Source organism: Canis aureus, chromosome 13 (assembly GCF_053574225.1).
Source record: "Canis aureus isolate CA01 chromosome 13, VMU_Caureus_v.1.0, whole genome shotgun sequence".
Lineage (NCBI taxonomy): Eukaryota > Metazoa > Chordata > Mammalia > Carnivora > Canidae > Canis > Canis aureus.
Window position 1 is genome coordinate 51,493,610 of NC_135623.1, and position 22,418 is coordinate 51,516,027.

Here is a 22,418-nt window from a genome sequence, read left to right on the forward strand (position 1 = left end):
TGTTTTTTCTTTAATTTACACAGTCTATTTTCTTTAATTCTTATATTTTGTAGAACATAACTGAGACCAAACCATAAGCCAAATTTAATAGGGCTCTGCTAAGATATCAATAATATTGATTAAAGTAAATGAAGTCTTTACTTATTTAAGTTTTTTAAAAGAAAAATTCTTTTTCAACAAAAGCATAGATTAATATTCTATATAGAAAGACTACACATACCACACACATCTTTTATATTTACTTAAAAAGAACATTACTATAAATTAATCATGCATAAAAGTGTAACTAAAAAAAATCTTATAATTTAATTGGCAGGCTCTTCAGGTCATATACACCTTCCCTACAGAAATTCAGCTATGACAAATATTAGACTAGGCCTTCTTCTATGTATTACTTGTCCATTTTGGATTATACCAGATTCTGTCTACAAGACACTAACATTATAAGTCATCAAAGACTAACCCTACTAGATAGATATTTGAATAAAGAATCAGTAATAGTAAGACCTCCTTTGTCCTAGTCGGAATAAAGACCCCAAATTCTATTTATTCTGCAACACTTCTGATACCATCCCTTGTGGGAGATACTCCCTATTCCCAGTACCTTAGCTATGATCTAGGAGAGGAGAAGCTGTGCCTGGGGATCTTTGTACTCCTCCCAGTAGCTACATTGAACCCACTATCTTTAAAGTACTCAGTAAAAAATAACCTTTCCTAATATAGGAACAATTGTGTATAAGAATATGGATGAATAAATATATATATGAGTGTATATAAAAACACTAGAAGTTTTTTCACGAGTCCACCAAACACATAAAAAGTCTACAAGTAGTTATTAGACATTAATAATATATATACCAAATATATATTTAATGTTACCTTAAAAACATTATTTTTCCAAACTACATTTTTTCCCTAAAATTCCAAGCTCTTAACAAGTAAGGTATATTATCCATATTCCTCGAAGAGTCTTTTCTTTGAAACTGATTCTCAGGCCTACTTAAGTCATTTTGCCTTGATTCCTTTGTTTTCATCTTCCTTCTGGAAGAGATAGATACCTATTTCTTCTGAGCTCTTATGGAGTATAACTCGGACAAACAACTCAGAATATGAATTAGACAAATGAGTATTTGGCTAACAGATGGCACGGTTAAAACTGTTAAATAACTTTTGATATATCTCTATCATGTATCACATGGTCTAATAATATTATAGAATTTCCTTCAATAGCAACAGTCTTTGAAAAATCAAAATTATAATTCAAAATGCCAAACAGAGGTGGTAAAAAATAAAAAAGATCAATGAAGAAGAAAACCAACAAAGATTGATAATTTCCACAGTGAAGTTTTGGCTTGAGACTAGTCAAAACTTTAAAGGAATAAATGGGGCAAAAGAAGAAGAATGTAATATAACTATCATCAGGTTGATAAATGAAATGATAAATGAATGATAAATGAAAGATAAAACCCACCCTTTTGGGTTTCATGTTTAAATGTCCACTCTTTCATAAAATGATGACAATAAGAAGTGGTAGTTCTTATTTAGTAAAATGCAAAACTAAAATCATTAGGCGCTCCCCAAAATTTCTTCTGAAATTTTACTGATCAATGAAATTCAAATATTAGAAAATCACTGACCTAGTTAAACTACCATGTAAGAAAGACTTGTCTTATTGAAAATAATCTTTCAAATGTGACAGATGTTAAAGCAGATAAAAAAATTTATAATAGTCCCATGAGAACAGTTGTTAAATGCAGAGTAAAGCACACAAGTTAAAATCCTATTCAGACTGAAAACGAATGGACTTTCAGGCACTTCTAGTATAACAGTATACTATTTTCTGAAGGACAGCTTTTATACATATAAGGTTGCATTTATTTTCCTGGCAATGTCAGCATTTCTGAAGGAATATTATTAATTTATTAATAATAATTTCCACAGTGTTGGAAAAAGCAAGAAGTCTACCATTATAAGAGAACCTTGTTGTAAGTAAAATGTTATAAGTAAAATGCATAAGTGCTAATTAAACAACTAGTATTTTAAAAACAAAATCCCTGACCAGCTGATCATGTATGTATATATGACTGGAGAGGATTAGAATCGTAAGTTGGGCTATTACTTAAAATAAATATATCACAGTGAAGACATATGAAAATATTTGATCCCATATTATATTAAAAAAAATAACTGGAAAATACTTTGCCAGTTAAACATCTCTCTCCAGTATTGCTCAACAGAACTTTCTCCAATGAAAAAAAAAGGTTCAACATTCTGTACTGTTCAATACAGCAACCAGCAGTCACAGATAGCTACTGAATACGTGAAACGTGATTAGTGTGACTGAGGAATGAAATGTTTTATTTTATTTTATTTTAATTAATTTAATTTTAAACAGCCACATGTGGCTTGTGGCTACCATGTTGGTCAGTCCAGCTATCTAGGTAATACAAAATGAAAATATTAATGTGTCTTCCCTATCTCTGAACTTGGCAATAAAGGAAATGCCTTTGCAACGAAGACATGTAAAGTCACTTTAAAACATTAAAATGGCTTCAATGTCAGCAAGATTTCACTTTAAGGTATGGTGATCAATTAAAGGGCAAACCAGTCAGCGATGCAACCACTGAGAAAATACCCAAAAGTAACTCTTAAGAACACATATCTAAATACCATTTAGGAAAGAAGATCCCTGGTCCAAATGGTGAACCTGTCTGTTTCCAAGAGCAACATACCCATGTTGCAGAGCCAGATCCATATACTTAACAACTGCCTGATAGAATCAAACAGAATTTATTTCCCTACCTCTCTTTCCTCTAATTCCATTCCTACCAAATGAACTTTTTAAAACTATATTTTATTTATTTATTCATGAGAGACAGAGAGGCAGAGACATAGCCAGAGGGAGAAGCAGGCTCCTTGCAGGGAGCCTAATGTGGGACTTGATCCCAGAACCCCAGGACCATGACCTGGCTGAAGGCAGACACTCAACCACTGAGCCACCCAGATGTCCCCTACCAAATGAACTTCTCATTAAAATATCTTCTCATGTGGATTTAGCCATGAAGACAGAAGGCATCAACCCAACTGTCTATGAGTTTCTCATAACAATTTTTTCCACTCTTAACTGATTGCTCCATAAATTGTTTTCTGTGAATATGATCAATGTGAGTTCATCCCTGTGAGATGGAAGCATAGAATCAGTTTCTGAAACAGGACCACTGTAAATTTACAAAGTATATGCCACCTACATCCCTGGCAATGAAAAACTCAATGTCTTAAAAAAATGGATGATTAAAATAGTCAAAGAAAAAAATCAGTAATATTACTGATTCTTTTAGGGGTGACATCGTGCCAAGGAAGGATTGAAGCCAAGAAAAGAGATCTCAGATCTTGGAGATATCAAGAGTGATTTCCAGCAGAGAAAGAAAAACGTATTTAAGAACTATGTGGCAGTCCTTTTCTTGAAGGAGAAAAACTTCCCTTTCTAATTTGTTTGTCTTCTTAAAAACATATCAAAATATATGTTTTAGGTGACTCACTACTTACAATTCCCATATAAAAATGAAGGCCAGCAACATCTACAAAAACTATCAGATCAGTGGAACAGAATAGAGAATCCAGAAGTGGACCCTGAACTTTATGGGCAACTAATATTCGATAAAGGAGGAAAGACTATCCATTGGAAGAAAGACAGTCTTTTCAATAAATGGTGCTGGGAAAATTGGACATCCACATGCAGAAGAATGAAACTAGACCACTCTCTTTCACCATACACAAAGATAAACTCAAAATGGATGAAAGATCTAAATGTGAGACAAGATTCCATCAAAATCCTAGAGGAGAACACAGGCAACACCCTTTTTGAACTCGGCCATAGTAACTTCTTGCAAGATACATCCACGAAGGCAAAAGAAACAAAAGCAAAAATGAACTACTGGGACTTCATCAAGATAAGAAGCTTTTGCACAGCAAAGGATACAGTCAACAAAACTCAAAGACAACCTACAGAATGGGAGAAGATATTTGCAAATGACATATCAGATAAAGGGCTAGTTTCCAAGATCTATAAAGAACTTATTAAACTCAACACCAAAGAAACAAACAATCCAATCATGAAATGGGCAAAAGACATGAAGAGAAATCTCACAGAGGAAGACATAGACATGGCCAACATGCATATGAGAAAATGCTCTGCATCACTTGCCATCAGGGAAATACAAATGAAAACTACAATGAGATACCACCTCACACCAGTGAGAATGGGGAAAATTAACAAGGCAGGAAACCACAAATGTTGGAGAGGATGCGGAGAAAAGGGAACCCTCTTACACTGTTGGTGGGACTGTGAACTGGTGCAGCCACTCTGGAAAACTGTGTGGAGGTTCCTCAAACAGTTAAAAATAGACCTGCCCTACGACCCAGCAATTGCACTGTTGGGGATTTACCCCAAAGATACAGATGCAATGAAACGCCGGGACACCTGCACCCCGATGTTTATAGCAGCAATGGCCACGATAGCCAAACTGTGGAAGGAGCCTCGGTGTCCAACGAAAGATGAATGGATAAAGAAGATGTGGTTTATGTATACAATGGAATATTACTCAGCTATTAGAAATGACAAATACCCACCATTTGCTTCAACGTGGATGGAACTGGAGGGTATTATGCTGAGTGAAGTAAGTCAGTCGGAGAAGGACAAACATTATATGTTCCCATTCATTTGGGGAATATAAATAATAGTGAAAGGGAAAATAAGGGAAGGGAGAAGAAATGTGTGGGAAATATCAGAAAGGGAGACAGAACGTAAAGACTACTAACTCTGGGAAACGAACTAGGGGTGGTAGAAGGGGAGGAGGGCGGGGGGTGGGAGGGAATGGGTGACGGGCACTGGGTGTTATTCTGTATGTTAGTAAATTGAACACCAATAAAAAAAAAAAAACTATCAGAGATGCACAATGCTATTTGAGAGTTTCATTAGTTTATGATAATTTTGTCACTAGAAAACCCATAGTAATTATGGCACCAGGTTGATAGAATTTTTTTTTTTTTTTTAGAATTTGAAAAAAAAACCAGACACAATGGAAGATTTGCTTCAAGATTAAGGGTTATTTGTTGAGATTGCTCCTTTGGGACATCTCAATGTTACTTTTCAAATATATCCAAAAATTCATACAAAAAAGAACAATAGTATTCTGATACAAGAGGAAGTATTCTTCCAAATGTAGGGAGTTTCCACTGTTACACACTTTAGCCTTTTATTTTCAACCACTTGTCTACACCAATGGGAGTTTTTATTCAGTTTTATTTAGAGCTAGAAATTTAATCTTCTGACTTAAACAACTGTTTGGCTTGAAACTACATGAGCTATGAACCCAAAATTCTATAGAGACATTTAATGATACAGAATCAGGACTCAAGCATTTTGAGAGAAAAAGCCCCCATGAACTAAAGGACAAAAGGAAAAAGGCTTTATATTTCTTTCATGTTTTTCATCATCTCTACTCATTGTCTTCTTTAGAAGTAGAAATAAGCAAAGAAAAAAGCTAACATGTCAATCTACCCTTTTTTTTTTGTAAACAAGAAATAACCTTTCTTCTTGCTAATTTTAGTTACTAGAAAGACTGAAAAGCTGTTCTGTTCCAAATCTATATACCTCAGTAGTTACTGATTAGGAATTCTGAATGGCTTATTGGGCTGCTATTACAAATAGCAGATGGCATGAGTGTATTTTTTAGGTTATCATAGGGAAATGGGACCAACTTTCCCACTAAAAAATCATGTCTGGTTTACTATACATCCCTCCTTGGAGTATCTTAAAATCCTGTCTCTTCTTTCTCCATTATATAGAGATATATCACTCTCCAAACCTCCTCTAGGCCAAGTCACATCTCTATTTTCTATATCTCACTTAACAAATTTTAACCCCTGACAAGATAATAAGACCAAAGTCAAAGCAATATTCTTTTTTTTCCAAAGCAATATTCTGAATTATGAAGCTACCAAACTCAAATGCAGAAGGCTGTAACATGACGCTTCTAAAGAAGGAACTGCATTAGCTTTCATAGCTGTCATATCATGTTGCCAAGTTCAAGTTATCTGCTTCCTCATTATTACCTTGGCTTTCTTCTTTTCTTTCTTTTTCTTTTTTGGTCATTTCTATTTTCTAAGTACTTTAAATGACTGTCAGATATGGATTTGTTTTTACATACCATTGATTTGGTTCTTCTATTTTTCAGACTTATATTTTTGTCTCTCCTCTAGGATACTGTACAATTTTTCATCATTGTTTAATAACTCAGCCTTCTTTTGTCAATTTAATTATATTATATATTTCACAAACTGTTAAAAATAAACTTTAATGATAAAATACTTTTCCTTAACTGCAACAATTCTCTACAATGCCATATAATGGCAATCATTTATTATATCCTCATTTATAAATTTCCCACTCTATATATGTAGTAATCACACTTGTAGTATTTTTTATGGAAAACTTTCTGACATATTTCAATGATAAAAGCATATAGTTTGGTAATCTATTACATAGGGATAATCTGCCATAATCTACTCACAGAGAGTTATTATAAGAAGGAAGTCTTATAAATTACTCATTATTACTTAGATATAACTTATAATAATGAGTTTTCACTCCCATTCTAAATCAACATGGTGACTATAAAGCAATAAAATTTTGGCTGTAGCATAAGTTTTATTGAAACTAAAAGCTTACAATTTAAAATCATTTTAACAGTAATAAAAATTTGAGAGATAATCAATTAAAGTGATACTGGAATTTTTGTCAAACTAATTAAAAATTTAATTGTAACAACTAACATACATTTAATTGTATATCATATACAAAACATTTTACAATCTTAGATATAAGAAGAAAGATAAAATAACATTCATTGAATGATTTCTATTTATTCATTTAACAAATATTTTTGGAGTGCTTATCACGTGCCAGGTACTCAGGTGATGTCGATACAGTAGTGAACCAAATCAACCAAAACAACCAAAACCAATACATACCTTTATGGAGGCTTTCATTTAAATAAAGGGAGACAGTAAACACAATAAATAAATATGTAATACATTAGAAGATACGTATTTTAGAAAAAAAATTAAAAGAAGAGGATGATAAAAACTGCCAGAGGTGGGTGAGGTCACTATTTTAAGCTAATTATACTAACCAGTTATAATCTTGATGGAAAGTCTTTCTAAGAGCTAAGTAGCCACTATCAATAAAAGATGGAAGCAGTCTTCAAGGGGCAGGCAGTCTTTCAAGAGATGGACATGATATGAAAAGGATGAGAATAGTGTAAGCAAAGAGGTGAGAGGAGAGGGAGAAGAGCAACTCAACAGGGAACACAGGAACGAAAGTAGGGTACCAGAGAGGGGGGGATCCTCATCCCTCTGGGAGAATGGCTGAACAGCCAGCAAGGTGGTGAGCAAGTAAGAAGCCACCAAAGGCATTGGGGTATAGGAGTGACATATAAAAGTAGTATGCGAAGTTAACCTCACAACAATGTACAGGATAGCAGTAAGAAAAGAGATAGAATGTATCACGTTGGCTTTTGGAAATTACCAAAAGTCCAAAAATGTTAATAAACATTACTTCTCCTAAATGAAAAATAAAAAGAACAGCATTAGCTTTCAAGTAGAAACCTAGGAACATTTTAGAAAATAACTACTTACAAGAGAATTATCTGATAGACAAAAAATGAAACCATAAGTAATGACCACTAGACCAAACATTGCTATAAATTATACACATGGTGGACATTTTTAATATAATTACTCTACTTATTAAAAACCTCACGGAAAAAGCTACCCAGAAGTAGCAAATAAGTATATTGTCCTGTCAAAAGAGAAAGAAAACGTATACACTGTGAACTCATGGTATAACCATCAGTGAACATGTAAAACATGAATCAATGTTCATCTGTGATGCTTTGATGTTAGTGTGCACCATGTTCACATCCTAAGACTTCTTCCCCCGATCAGTAGAGCCTGTTTAATTATAAAAGTTAAAGTCAAATTGATCAGATTTTTAAAATTATAAACTTATTGTTGAAAAGTCCTCTATTTAGAAAGCTATCACCTTATTCTATAATCTTCCAAATAGAAGCATTTTACTGTCAATTTGTGTGACTATCTGCAGATTAATTGATAAACATCAAAATGAACTTTCTATAATTTTTTAAGATTTATTTATTTATTTATGATAGACAGAGAGAGAGAGAGAGAGAGAGAGAGAGGCAGAGACACAGGAGGAGGGAAAAGCAGGCTCCATGCAGGGAGCCTGACGTGGGACTCAATTCTGAGGATGCCAGGATCGCGCCCTGGGCCAAAGGCAGGCGCTAAACCGCTGAGCCACTCAGGGATCCCTAGCTTTCTGTAATTTTTATTCTTCTATGTACATATCCATTCACACTTCAAACAAATAATTTTATCTTAAATAACTGTATTAATGTCACGTATAATATCCTAAGATAGAGAAAAATTTAATTTAAGAGTCATGAACACTGATCTAATCATTTTCAGGGACAAGCATATATGTCACTATGTAGATATTAAAGTAAAACCACAAAACTGGAATTACATGAAAAAATAAACAAACAAACCCAGGAAGGACAGTGAAGACATAAATTAACTTCTTTGTTTAATGACACCATAATCAGGTCAAGTGCTTTCAAACTTATTTGTATTTACAGAACTCACATAATGGGCTTTGCTTTTTAACATACTAGATATACCTGGTATATCTGTTAGACTACAAAAATAAAAAGTATTGCTAATACCTTGGGCTGGCCAGGCTGTGGAGCACTGAATTCCTCACACATTCCTAGTAGGAATGTGAAATGGTACAATGACTCTGGATAACGGTGTGGTGGTTTTGTACAATATTAAACACATACTTACCATATAACTCAGCAATTCTACATGTAGGTATTTTCCCCAGGAGAAATGAAAACATACATCTACACAAAATCTGTACACAAATACTTAGAGCAGTTTTATTTATAATTGCCAAACACAGGAAACAATATGAAGTTCATCAACCAGTCAATTCATAATGTAATACTATTTAGCAATAAAAAAGAGTGAGCTACTGATAGATACATAGAACAAAAAAGATGAATCACAAAAGCATATACTAAGTGAAAGAAGCCAGACTCAAAAGGTTACACACTGTATGATTCCATTCACATGACCTTCTAGAAAAGGCATAAGAAAAGGATAAGAAAAAAATCCAGTGATTGCCAACGGCTAACGTTGGGGAAGGGGACTGACTACAAAGAAAGAGTTTTTGGAGGAAATGGTAATATTCCTTGTCTTGAGTGAGGAGGTCGTTACATGATTGTATATATTTTGTCAAAACTCACAACTGTACATCTAAAATGGGTCAATTTTTCTGTATAAAAATTGTATCTCAATAAATCTGACTTAAAAAAATTTTAAACTTCTGTCGATCAAAAATCATCTCTTCTCACCCACACACACAAATAAATTCAATATATGTAATAGAGTATTCATATCCTCAATATATAAAGACCACTTTGAAACCAAAATAAGCATCCCAATTAGAAAAGTGAGCAAAGGATATGAACAAATAATCAACAATAGACGAATCTCAAATAGCCAATTAATAGATAATAAAAGATCAACTTCTCAAAAAATTATAATCAGGATTAAAATATCAGTTTGCTAAAACTTAAAAAAATAATAACCAGAGTTGGTGAAGATAAAGGAAAATGAATATTTCTGAACCTACATATGTTAGGATGATAATTTTCTTCAATATTTCTGGATAGCAATTTAACAGCATCAACAATCTTGTAAAAGTTCATAGTATTTTACTCAGTTATTGCTCTTTTAGAGATTTTTCATAAAAAGGATAAATTAAAAGGGAGAACCACAAATATCTATGTCCAAAAATGTGAAATCTTTTTTAATAATGTAAAAGAATATAAACAACCCATATATCTACCAATGGAGAAATAACTAAATAAATATCAATACCTCATTCAAAAGAATATTATACAGTATATTATTTATTATATAAAGCAAAATCAAGTTGTCAAGGTAGAAATCAGAAAATGAGGAAGTGCTTATATATGTTGTTAAAGGGTAATTCAGAAAATAAAATCGTCTATATGATGCAATACCACTTTTGCTAACTATATGTAAAAAATACAAAGGACATACACCAAAATGCTATGACTAGTTATATCTAGATGATTCTATCTTGATTTTTCAAAAGTTCTATAATAAACATATACTACTATAATAGTTTTTTAAAGTTAATTTTTAACACAGTGTTCCCACAGAATAAGTTATATTTGGTTAAGATACTTTTGTAAGTAACTTTTGTAAGTCAGCTTTTGATATACTTAGAAACTGAATCTGGTCTCTGACAAATTGCTTATTTATTTATTTATTTATTTATTTATTTATTTATTTATTTTATTTTATTTTTTTTTTTATTGGTGTTCAATTTACTAACATACAGAATAACACCCAGTGCCCGTCACCCATTCACTCCCACCCCCCGCCCTCCTCCCCTTCTACCACCCCTAGTTCGTTTCCCAGAGTTAGCAGTCTTTACGTTCTGTCTCCCTTTCTGATATTTCCCACACATTTCTTCCCCCTTCCCTTATATTCCCTTTCACTATTATTTATATTCCCCAAATGAATGAGAACATATAATGTTTGTCCTTCTCCGACTGACTTACTTCACTCAGCATAATACCCTCCAGTTCCATCCACGACAAATTGCTTTTTAAAACAGCTAAGTTGGCGGACCCACAAACCTAAAATCTAGTTTTCCTTAAAGTTGTAATAAAAATGGAATGGCTTTTGTTTGTTTTGTGATAACTGGAGATGACAATCTACTACTTTACTTGGAGTTCTACAGTTAAAATAAGTGGTCTTCAAACTTTGTTGAGTTCAAATAATCAGTTGGTGACTAAGGAATCAGTTTGGGGAATCATACTGGGACAAATGCCATGGAAATCCAGGAATTTTTATACTCCTTGATGCCTCATATATTCCTTTTTTTTCTTCTTCTTGATTTCTAGAACCTTGCCCAGAGCCTAGCACATAGTAGGAAGGCCATAAATGTTTCATTAAATAAAATTGATATAAGGTCAAACAATGATGTGAGGTGAGTTAGAGCTAAAAAAAAAAAACCCTGATGTTTGATTTTTTTTATTTCAAATTACAATCTGCCATTTCCAATAACACAGATTATTGGTTTTGAGAAGTGCTAAATGTTTATTAAAAAACCTGATTCCTCAGTGGAATTCAGATGTCTAGCATTGCTTTATCATAAAAACCAGTAATTAAAATAAAAAGATTCTTTTTGGTTGGTAGAATCTAGAAGTTGATATGGTTTATGCAAGCTCAGATGCCGTCCTGCTTCTTTCCGTATGTCCAGATTTATTTTGGAATGGCAATGGGGTCTGAGTCAATGACGTATTTTAATAATGGAAAATTATTTCCTCCTCTCCCCTGCCTGCCATGGGATTTGATGTTCTTACCCTGAGAATCTGTAAGGCAGCTGAAGACACAAACCTTGCTTGGCTCACTGCATTATTATTCCCAGATCTCCCAAATATTAGCTTAATAAATAGATTAATCATAGTAAACTTTTAGTATGGAGAAATGAGAACTATCTACCACATTATCATCAATTACTAGTTAGTGGGTGTCTCCTACTAAGTGCCATAAACTAAGCAATCCTGTAGTAGGCTGAATTTGAATTAAGGAAATTTAGTCATTTTAACTAACCACCAGGATAATGTTTTGTAGGAGGCTCTTATAAGTATCCTACCTCCCCATTTATAATTATTTATTTTTATCTAAATGTGTATAGGAGCAAGTATTTTCCAGTGATATTTTAAAAATTAATAAAAATAGAAATGAAAGTACATGGCATTTCTTAAAGGGTAATAAAATAACTTCAGTCAATTGGCTAGTTCTACACCAGTAGATTTCTTTAAATAGTAATGAAATCATTGCTTTAAAAAAATCCATCATTATTAAAATAAAAAAAAAGTTGCCTCAGCCTCTACCAAAATTAGATTTGTAAGTTGCTGGTCATTCCTATAATTAAATCTATGTCACAAATTTGCAAGAAAAATGGTCACTGTGACTAATGTATTTACTTGCTACACAAGTCCTGTCAGACAACACAGACATAGCTAAAATGGAGTAGGTAAGGATTCTATACATTTTTATTAAGTAACAAAGACCATTTTTATTCACACTGAATGCTCTTCAAGTCAAGTAAGAGTTTGTTTTAGAAACAAACCCAAATATAGCTATCACAGGGTTTCCTTACTCAAGCATTACAGCATATTTTTACCTCTACAAACATGACCGACACACATGCATGCTGCTTTTCTGGGCAAATGTCATGTGGAAAATAACTCTGATGAAAGAAACAATAACATGTTCAGGTTGCTAGAGTCCCTGATTCTGGGGATTTCTTCATTTGACCTCCCCCAGTGGTTTTAATTCAAGTCTGTGATGAAATGATTGAGAAATGACCTGAGAGAACAGTGTTGCCCAAAGTGGAAGTCAAAGCAAGATGACTTAAAGGACACATGAGCAGAAAATTCATGATAAAACTTGCTCTCTTTTCAAAAATATTTTCAATCTTTTAGATTGCATGATTGTTCTTGGTTTGGTACCAGCACTAATTTTACTTTTTATCAAAAAGAGGGCAGGCTTTGGACTTATGTTGGCAACAGAGTTTAGTTACAAATTAATAATAGCTTTTTGTCATTTGATTTCATTTCGGTTACCTTCTACTCATAACAAGACTGTTTATGCGTTGATGTCAAGTTTCACTTTGAAATAAAGTTAAATTTTACAAGTGAGTTTCAGATGTGCCAAGCTGGCTCAGTGGGTGGGGCATATGACTATAGATATTAGGGTCGTGGGTTAGTACCTCATGTAAGTGTAAAGATTACCTTAAAAAAATAAAATCCTTAAAACTTTTTAACAATAATACAAATAATATGTCACCATGGCAAAAGTCATAAAAGTGCCTGAAATTTGGAGGACACTGCCTTGAAGGCAGTTCTTGTCTTTCTGCTTTCTTAAATCTTTTATTGTACTTATGTTTTGTGTATTTGCTTCAGTATCTAGATAAGGGCCTTGACTCTAATGGACTCTAAGTATATGTGTGTTAATTTTATATCCTATTTTTCTATTTTGTGCCATACTGTTAACTGAACCAATTGCATTTTTTTTAAAACAATAAGTAGTCTGTTCTCAACAATCCAACTTTTATGATATTCATTTGCCCAAAAAGATGATTCAATGAAATACATAGCATGATGATGGGTGCCATTTTATAAAGGGAGAAACCAGTTTTCCATTGTCTGAACATAGTTCATGAGATATTTTAAAGCCCCAAACAGGTTATCTTAAATCCTGGTTTTATCGAGTCCTTAGCAATAAAGGATGAACTTGAAATAACATCCTATAACGTTGTAATGAAAACTGCTTAGAACTGCAGCTGTTTGTTTTGGCACGTAAGCTCAATGAAAATAAAAACCTGTTCTATAAATGAGTCATGAACTTTTGGGGGAAAACCAAGATCTCAACTGAGTAATTTGGGTTGATCAAGATTTTAAGCAAACTAAGAAAAAACATCAGCATAGTTTTCAGTGTTACATAAAATGAGTATTCCAAAAATATAAATCAAATTAAAAATTGACATGCTAAATTTAGGTGAGAGAAAACTAAGGTAACAATTGAGTCTTCTTTGGTTACAACCCTTCACCCTCTTCATTAATGTTTGAAATTCTTGCTGATTTTTAAAAAGCAGTGCTGCACAGCAATCAATGGATAACAAAGTAAATGTGCTTCCTTTCTGACCATGCCAAGTATGGCTCAGTACATTTTTGTACAAGAAAGGAAGAATAAAACAGGGTGGTAAACATACATCCTAGGTTATTAAAACATGGCATTTGCGTTTGGAATTTCTTTTCTTTTAGCAACTATAACAGTATCAGTAACTATCCAAATCTTACTACAAAGCTTGGTAGTAATGGTGGAACAGCCAAAGCAAAGAGGGAAGACAGAGCAACAATAGGGTAAGGGAAGAAAACTATGTTCTGGGCTAGTTCTTCAGCTGAGGCAAGGAGTTCCTTTTAACCCTTATCCATCTTAGAATAGCTTCTGCTGGTTCCAGTAATGCAGTAATGACTATTTTAAAAGAATTACATAAAAGAAGCCCATTTTTTGATACTTTAAGTGAAGAGATTTAGAAAGTAAACAGTAACTCTTACAGATCTTTCTTAGACTTGGTGTTATGCATTCACAAAGATGATTTCACTTTTTGTATCTCTTTGGTAATGTTTCAGAAATCCTTACATTTGTGAATTGCTATAAGGTGTGACACAGTTATCAGAAGCTCATTTTGGCAGCATCAATTTTATTACTCACCAGGGTTTCCTCAGGAATTACCAGACTCCCGGAAGAGTTACTAAAAATCATAAAGTAGGCTGAGGAACCTAAAAAGAAAAAGTTCTACCTTTTCCTTTTAAACTTTAACCTGTAATTCTTGAAGACATGGAAACACTGAATTCAGCCTCCAAACCAAAAATGCCAAAAGTCTAACAAAACATGTGATCAAAATTTTTTTCAGCACAGTTAAACCTTTTTACATTAAAGAGAAGATTTTTCAGTTGGAATTGTTTTAAAAGTTGCCAGTATCTATTTTTTAAAAGATCTTTCTTTTGATGAGGAAGCAATACATGAGATGGTTGAACTTGAAATGCCTGGTTTTACATAGTAAAAATTTTTTATAGATAAGATTTTAGTTATTCAGAGTGGTGACTATCAAATTTTATTAAAATCTCATCAAGTGGGAAATCTTAAAACACTTATTATGCTCACAATTATTGTAAACAGAACAATTTAAATGAGAGGAGGAGATAATGACATTAACTTCTTAACTTAAAGCAATCCTCTGTGGCATGATTTTAAAATATTCTCTTGGTCTGAAATTTATGTAAATTGAATTCATCTATCATTGGTTATTACCAGCCTAGCTACATAAAAAAAAAAGCAACAACGCAGTTCTCTGTAACAATTAGTTGTTAAAAACACTGTGTTTTAATTAGACCTGGGACATTATTAAACTAGCTATAAATATGTACAGTATTTTATTTGGTATACCCAGATGTCTAAAAATCAACAAAAATGCTCTCAGAGTTCTTTCTTCAAAAATTCTTCTAATAAAAGCCTTTCATTCAAAGTTTTGATGTAATCTGAAGGTATTTACTTCAGATTTTTTCAAATTCCACTATGTAAATACAAAAGAAACGGTCACTTATAACCAGAGAATAATCAGAGAATCATTAGTCAGTGGTAACCAATTCTTCAGTTTATGGATGTCCCTGAACAAAAAAAAATCATGGCAGAGCTTGGACAAAACTTAGATCATACAAGTATTTTATACAGATTATCCCATTTAATTCTCACCACAACTGTGTAGTTTCAGTACTATCTACACCATTTTATATACAGGGAAGGTCATGTAATTAGACTAGTAATTCAATCAAGCAAGGATTTAAATCAAGCCAGTCTGTTTCCAGAAACCATATTACTACCCCTAATCCTAAATTTTAAGAACAAGTTAATAATTTCCATTCATAAAGAAAATTCCAAAATTCTCTAACAAGTACCACCCTTTAAGAATAACAAAATAAGAAACAAGGGTTGGCAAGGATATGGACAAAAAGGAACACTCCTGCACTATTGGTGGGAATGTAAGCTGGCATAGCCACTATGGAAAACAGTACAGCAGTCCCTCAAAAAATTAAAAATAGAACTACCCTATGATCCAGTAATCACACTACTGTGATTAGGGTACTGAGTACCCTAAGAATACAAAAACATGAACTCAGAGGGATATGTGCACCCCTATGTTTGTAAAAGCATTATTTATAATAGCCAAATTATGGAATCAGCCCAAATGTCCATTGACAGATGAAAGGATAAAGAAAAGGTAGTATATATGTACAGTGGAATATTATTCAGCCATAAAAAAGAATGAAATCTTGCCATTTGCAATGATTTGGATGGACCTAGAGAATATTATCCTAAGTGGAATAAGTCTGTCAGAGAAAGACAAGTACCATATGATTTCACTAATATGTGTAATTGAAGAGAGAAAACAAATGAGCAAAGAGAAAAAGGAGAGAGAGTTTGTCATGATGAGCACCGGGGGATGTATGGAGATGCTGAATCACTATATTGTATACCTGAAAATAATGTAACACTGTATGTTAACTATACTGGAATTAAAATTAAAACAATAATTTTTTTAAAAGTAAATTAAGTAGAAAAGAAAAGAATAACAAAATAAAACATAAAGGTTATGATTTGGAATTTCCTTCCTCTAAAATAAGTCCTTTTCCCAAGCCCAACTCAAACACCAGCTTCTCCCTTAACCCTTCTCATATCATTCAACTGAGATTAATCTCTTTTTTTGAATTCTTGGCAATTGCTGTACACTGCTTATAGGCAGAAAGTGTCAGTTGTCTTTTAATATTCATTGTCTTCTTTCTTAGTAATGGAAACCCCAATTTTTAGCTCTTAGCAAATTGCTGCATATCCACATCTCTCCATTGGCTAGGTATGATCATTTGAATAAGCTATGCAATATGATATTACTGCAAGTATACTGTTGGAATTCCAGGAATGTTGTTTAAAGAAAGCAAACTTAGATTTTAGGAGCACTCCTCTGTGTCTTCGCAAGGTAAAGACTTTACATCCAGGTATCTTTTGGGCTAGAGCTCCAGCAGCTGTCTTGGACACTGAGGCAAGCTTAAGGAAGGAAAGTGCATGCTGTGGAGGATGGAAGACAAAGATAGGCATATCTGTCCACAGTGAGACCATGAAGCCACCATACAACACATGGTAGTCTCCTTCCAGGTTTTAGTTAATGGAAAAATAAACCTTTATCCTGTATATGCCACAAGTATTATTTTTCTGTTCAATAATCTGAACCAAATTCTGGCTGGTTGAGCCCAGACTCAAACATAGTCCATAAGGTTTGTTGGAACGATGAAGGGGAGGGTTGGGGAGGAAAGAGAATTATTATTTCTTATAACACTAGAACAAAACATTTCCAGTCATCATTTTCATTCTCAAACCCTTTCCAGTAATTTCCAACTTTGGGAAAGAAAAAGGAAGGAAGAGAATAGGTAGGAAAAATGGGAAAAGACACTTGTGCCTCTCTGCCAGTTCCTCTCCTCTCTTCTCTACTAGCTAAGTCTTACCATACTTTAAGGCCTGGCTCAGTGAAATTGCTTGTCTGACTTTTGAATTGAGTGCCTATCACCTGTGCCATCATACATACACACAATCATACATCATCTAGTAACATCTTTTGTGTAACTTGTTAACTTTTTACATTGTATTTCTTATTCTGTGTCATCTCCATAGCACAGTGGGACCCACATCCTATTCCTTGCATCTTCCACATATTAGTGTGGTAGGAGATCAATAAACACTTTTGATTACTTGAGTTAAGGTAAGAAAAAAGATGAAAAGAGGAAACAGAGCAGGAGACTAAGGAGTGAGAATGCTTCTCAGAAGAAAAGAGCATAAAAAATATTCCAAGGAGTCCCCAGAACAAGTTTTACCTCCCAGGATCTTACCAAGAAACGGGCCTAGGAGAAAAATATTCTGATATGGTTGTTCATCGTTGATACAATCAGTGCAAAACTCAAACTATACTTAGGGAGCTTATCTTCCAACTAAAGGACAGTACATTTTGCTTTAGTTACTCAACTGCCTCAAATGTATTTTCTCAATTACCGTAGACATTTTAAAGAGTAAGAGATCTAGCTTACAAACCTTGTTTTGATAGTAGACATATAAGATTCCAAACCATAGAGGAAAAAAAAACTGGCTTCCAATAAGATCATATTTTACAGATATTATTTTGTCAATTGTGACAATATACAGAAAATAATACTTAGATGAAAAAACAATTTCACAAAATATTACTGAGTCTGAAATAAGTAGCTCAAGAGCTAATTTTCATTAAATAGACACTATTAGCTCTCTTCTAAAACCCAATAATAATAATACAGCATTGGGAATCACATTACTACTTCTTTAAAAATAAGACATACCCTAAGCATATATTTTGTAGAAACTACATCATTAAAGGCTCTATGACACTGGGACCTTAAAAGCTGTGTAGCACTCACAGAATTAACACTATGCAAACAATACACTTAAAAGCTTCAGCTACATTCAAATACATACAATCATAAGTGACATAAAGAATATTTTAAAGAGCAGTAATTAATATTTTGCCTAGATTCATGAATTATTTTATACCCCACTGATTTTATTCTCAATTATCACTGTACTTCATATCTGTCACTGAATTATGTACCTAAAAATAAAATATTCTAATTTGTTTTCATGAATTTCGCAAAGTTTTAGGGAGGCTATAAATAAAAATATTCAACTAATGGAAAACTCAGTTTCTTTCTCATTCTTTCATCACACAAACCAAATCTTTGTTACATCATTATCTAAAAAACAATGATTGAAAATGCTAAAATAGTATTGTCATAATAATCATACTGGCTCTACTTATGAACACTGGACTATTTTTTAACCTCTATACAATTTACAGCTCACATGTCAAAACAATATTGCATTTTCTTGCAAATTACTCAATTATTTTCTCATTTCAAATTTTTTTTACAAAGATTTCTCAGAAGTATCCATGACAGTAGCTTCTTTGACAGTGAAGTGTACAAAATAAATGACATGTCAACAAGTAAATTAGCATTCCCTTTCTGACCAGCTGGGTCATGTTTCCTTTTCAAAATCCCTAGTCCCATGATACAAAATAATAATAATCTAAAAGACCTCATTAAATGATCAATATATTGACATAACTTCTATAAGGAGACACACAGTGTTTTAATTGATTCCTTAAATCCATTAAATGGTATATTAAACCCCAAACCTCCAAATTATATTGTAAAAGAACATTTCCTTTATTTATCAAATAATTTTTCAGGGTATGCTTAATGGCATATAAAAAGATTCAAGAACTTTTACACTTAACTAAATGGTAAAAGAAGTCCAATTTTCACTAAATCTTTCATACAGACAACATCACAACAAAAGTTATAATAGACAAGTTAAACCATGTTTACTTACCAAAAAACTTCCAAAGGCTGAATTAAATATTGCAGCTGCCTATAAAGAAAATAAATGGGGGAAAACACTCACTGAAAGTAAATAGAAAAAGGAAAAGCAAAGATTATCATTCTCCCATCCCCCACTACTCAAAACCTTAAAACATTGACTCTATAAAGCAAAGTTAGTCACTGCTTACAAAAATTGCCAGTGGCCTGTACTTTACTAAGATAGATGAGCTGCAGCTTATGAATTCATAAATAATGGGTCTCAAAAGCAAGCAGAACCTATATGAACCTATATGACAGTACCAAAGAATCATCACCAATAGTAAATCAAAATCTTGTTGTTATTGATTTTGCTATTAGACTTAAAAAAGAGGTTGATTTATTTATCAAAAAAATTTTTTTTCATATTACCATGTAAAGAGAAACCAGAATTGTAAAGCAAATATTAAGTACTCTGCATCAGGGAGCTTTATGAGCTACATTTACAAAGTGAGATCTGTTGTTCCCATACAACACATACTAGAATACAAACAATGCTGCTAAGAGGGTGGAAGTTACTGTTATACCATTAATTCTAAAGTAGAAACAAGCAAGAAAAACTTCCACTTGGTGGAACAATTGGTGTTCAAAATTCAAAGAAGAAATATTTGACTTTGTGCTTACCTAAATATCCAGGGAATACATAGTAGATACAATATAGTTCTTAACTTTAAATGAATCACTATATTCCATGAAGCTACAACTGAATCCTGAAAGCTTCTCATATTACCCAAAAAGGATAAAAACTTGTATAACATCCAATTTGGTGGGGACAAAAGGAGAGGGAAAGAAAAAAATAATAAAAAGCAAAAGGAGGGGTAAAGAAAACCTATTGACATCTTCTGTAGATCCAGAGCAGAATTAAATTAATCATCATGGACATTAGCAGCCACGTCGTAGTAAGAAAAGGATGTCAGTTTAGCAAGTTTGAATAAAGTCCAAAGCCAGGCTAAGAGCTATAGCTGAAAATGCCTTCTGCTCCAGAAGAGGATGCAATGAGAGTGCATGGGTAATGAGATCCCTGGCTCCAGAGAGCTTAGCTCTCCTATTCAAGTTCATAATTAATTCAAAGCTTTGATAATTTCATTAGATTTCTCCTTTGCTGGCCCTATCAATAAAAGATGGCACTGGACCACAGCTCCTCTGTGGCATAAACATAGGCACAGGCACAGACCAGGGAAACCTTTGCTTCCTGACAGTGACAATGGCATATGGTGTTCTGTGTTGTACAGGGAGTAGAGGAGAAAAAAAAAAAAAAAGATTTGGCTAAATAAAACATTACAAATGACAATTGTAAACTATAGCAACATATTTAACCCATTTTCCTGGAATTCCATAATGTGTGGAGAAAAATAGTAAAACTATAAAAATAAATGAGTTGTAATAAGATCAACTGGGAATACTGCCTTCCTTCCTACAAAAAATTAAAAATGCAACTTCCCCACAAACACTGTTTATTTCTAGACTCTATTTTGCCCTTAAAATGGATTGATCTCCTCTAAGTAAAGGAGTGAGGCATTCCTCTTTGAGTTCCTCTCTTCCAAATGTGTTGCTTTCCAGTGCCTTTCACCAGCCTTATTCAAGGTAACTAATGGTTTGGGCTAGTATTTAAAAACAAACAAAAGCAAAAACAAAAAAACATGGATCATTAGAAATAAAAAAGACTCAGAAGTCAAAGCAAAACAAGTCAGCTACTACTCATCAGATCAAATCACCATTCTCCCACTCCAACCAGTTCTCATTTTTTAATTGAAACACAAACAATGAATTTTATGTGGATTGGCATTTTATAAAATGATGGTGATGACAGGGACAGACCATCTCAGGCACCCAAGATGCTGCAGGCCAGCCTCTTAGTTGTTCTTCTGCCAGGGCTGACGAGTTTGAACTCACTCGTCTATCCTACCACTCGGTGCTCCCAAGCACTGAGCTCTGGCAATCATTCATGAAATGGCTGATGAAGGTGCTGGGTAATCTGAAGAATCATGTGAAATCAGACACTGAACCAAGGGTCTTGGGCTCAACAGTAACAAATAATTGAGCTAAAAGTTGACTTAATTCTACTCTTGCAGCATATAAGGGAATTAGGTTTTCCAGAGTTCCAAAGAGCGTTGATAAATATTTAGAGAGTATTTAATTGATACATAAGAGGCATGCATGTCTTTAGACTTAAGGAGGCATTTCCGGCTCCTCAGCACCATATACAAGGCCCTCCGTGAACAGGTCTCTGTCCATCTTATTTCTTGCCTCCAATTTTATATTCTGACAACACTCAACTACTTGCAATTCCTTAAATTCATTATGCTATTTATTATCTCTGTCTTTCTCCCTTCCTCTACCTAGGTAATTCCTACTTATTTTAGCAACTCCCTCCAAGAAGCTTTCAATCACCTCCTCCCACACACATACATCTACACTTCTAGGTGGATTGAGTGTCCCCATGCCTGCTTGGGCATGGCTCTTTTCACACTACTCAGATAATGTGCCTCCTTGCCCCACTAGAAATTAAAGTCTTCTGAGGAAGGAATCTGATGAAGCTCCTCCTAAGTACCTCCATGTGTATTAATCGAATCACTGAAATAAATAAGATTCCCAGGAATGTCCAAAGTCGTCTTCTCCTACTAAGTTATTCTATTTGTTTGACAGAATCCAAGGATTGGCAGAAGACTGAATCTGACACCTGGCTCCACAGCCAAACGACAGCAATGACAGATTAAGACTTTAGTCTCAACTCAATATAAACACCTCTTTCACAACCTCTTGTTTTACTTCCCATAGCCTCCCTATTATGATACAGTTACATACAGTTACATAAATATGCTTAAATAAATAATGTTTTAAAGTTTACTACTGCTACGTAGCAATAGAGTTAGTTAACAAAATCTAGAATTACCAAGGAATACTCTGAAGCCATTAAAAAGATGATCTGCATATACCCATATGAAAGTCAGCTAAGATATTTAAAGTGAAAAAGCAAATTTTGAAACTGTGTGTAATTCCTTCAACATGTTTTTCCCCACACCACCAAGCAATTCTCCAACATGAGCTGGATGTCCTACAATTCAACTCAATTCTGACCCTGTCCACCTGAAACTAGTGTCAGATCCCATAGCTCAAGGGCTCAGTCCCACAAGACTGTGCCCACTTCCAATGTCAATCACAAAGATCATG

General features: G+C 33.6%; 1 protein-coding gene across 21 annotated transcripts in view; it reads right to left on the bottom strand.

Moving 5' to 3' along the window:
* The window catches only part of SLC10A7 (solute carrier family 10 member 7), a 243,748-nt gene that overhangs the window by 149,918 nt on the left and 71,412 nt on the right, over nucleotides 1-22,418 (bottom strand). For 18 of the 21 annotated variants that reach the window (XR_013350937.1, XR_013350934.1, XR_013350935.1 and 15 more), the window contains one exon: nucleotides 19,222-19,260. The exons of 1 other annotated variant lie outside the window; for it this stretch is intronic. Coding sequence is in view for 15 of the 20 variants with exons in the window: in XM_077846252.1 (XP_077702378.1) it covers nucleotides 19,222-19,260 (39 nt within the window). In the remaining 5 variants the exon portion in view is untranslated. Of the gene's footprint in view, nucleotides 1-6,932; nucleotides 8,014-19,221; nucleotides 19,261-22,418 lie in introns of those variants that run through there. 2 more of the 21 variants (XM_077846268.1, XM_077846263.1) reach the window with 2 other exon arrangements.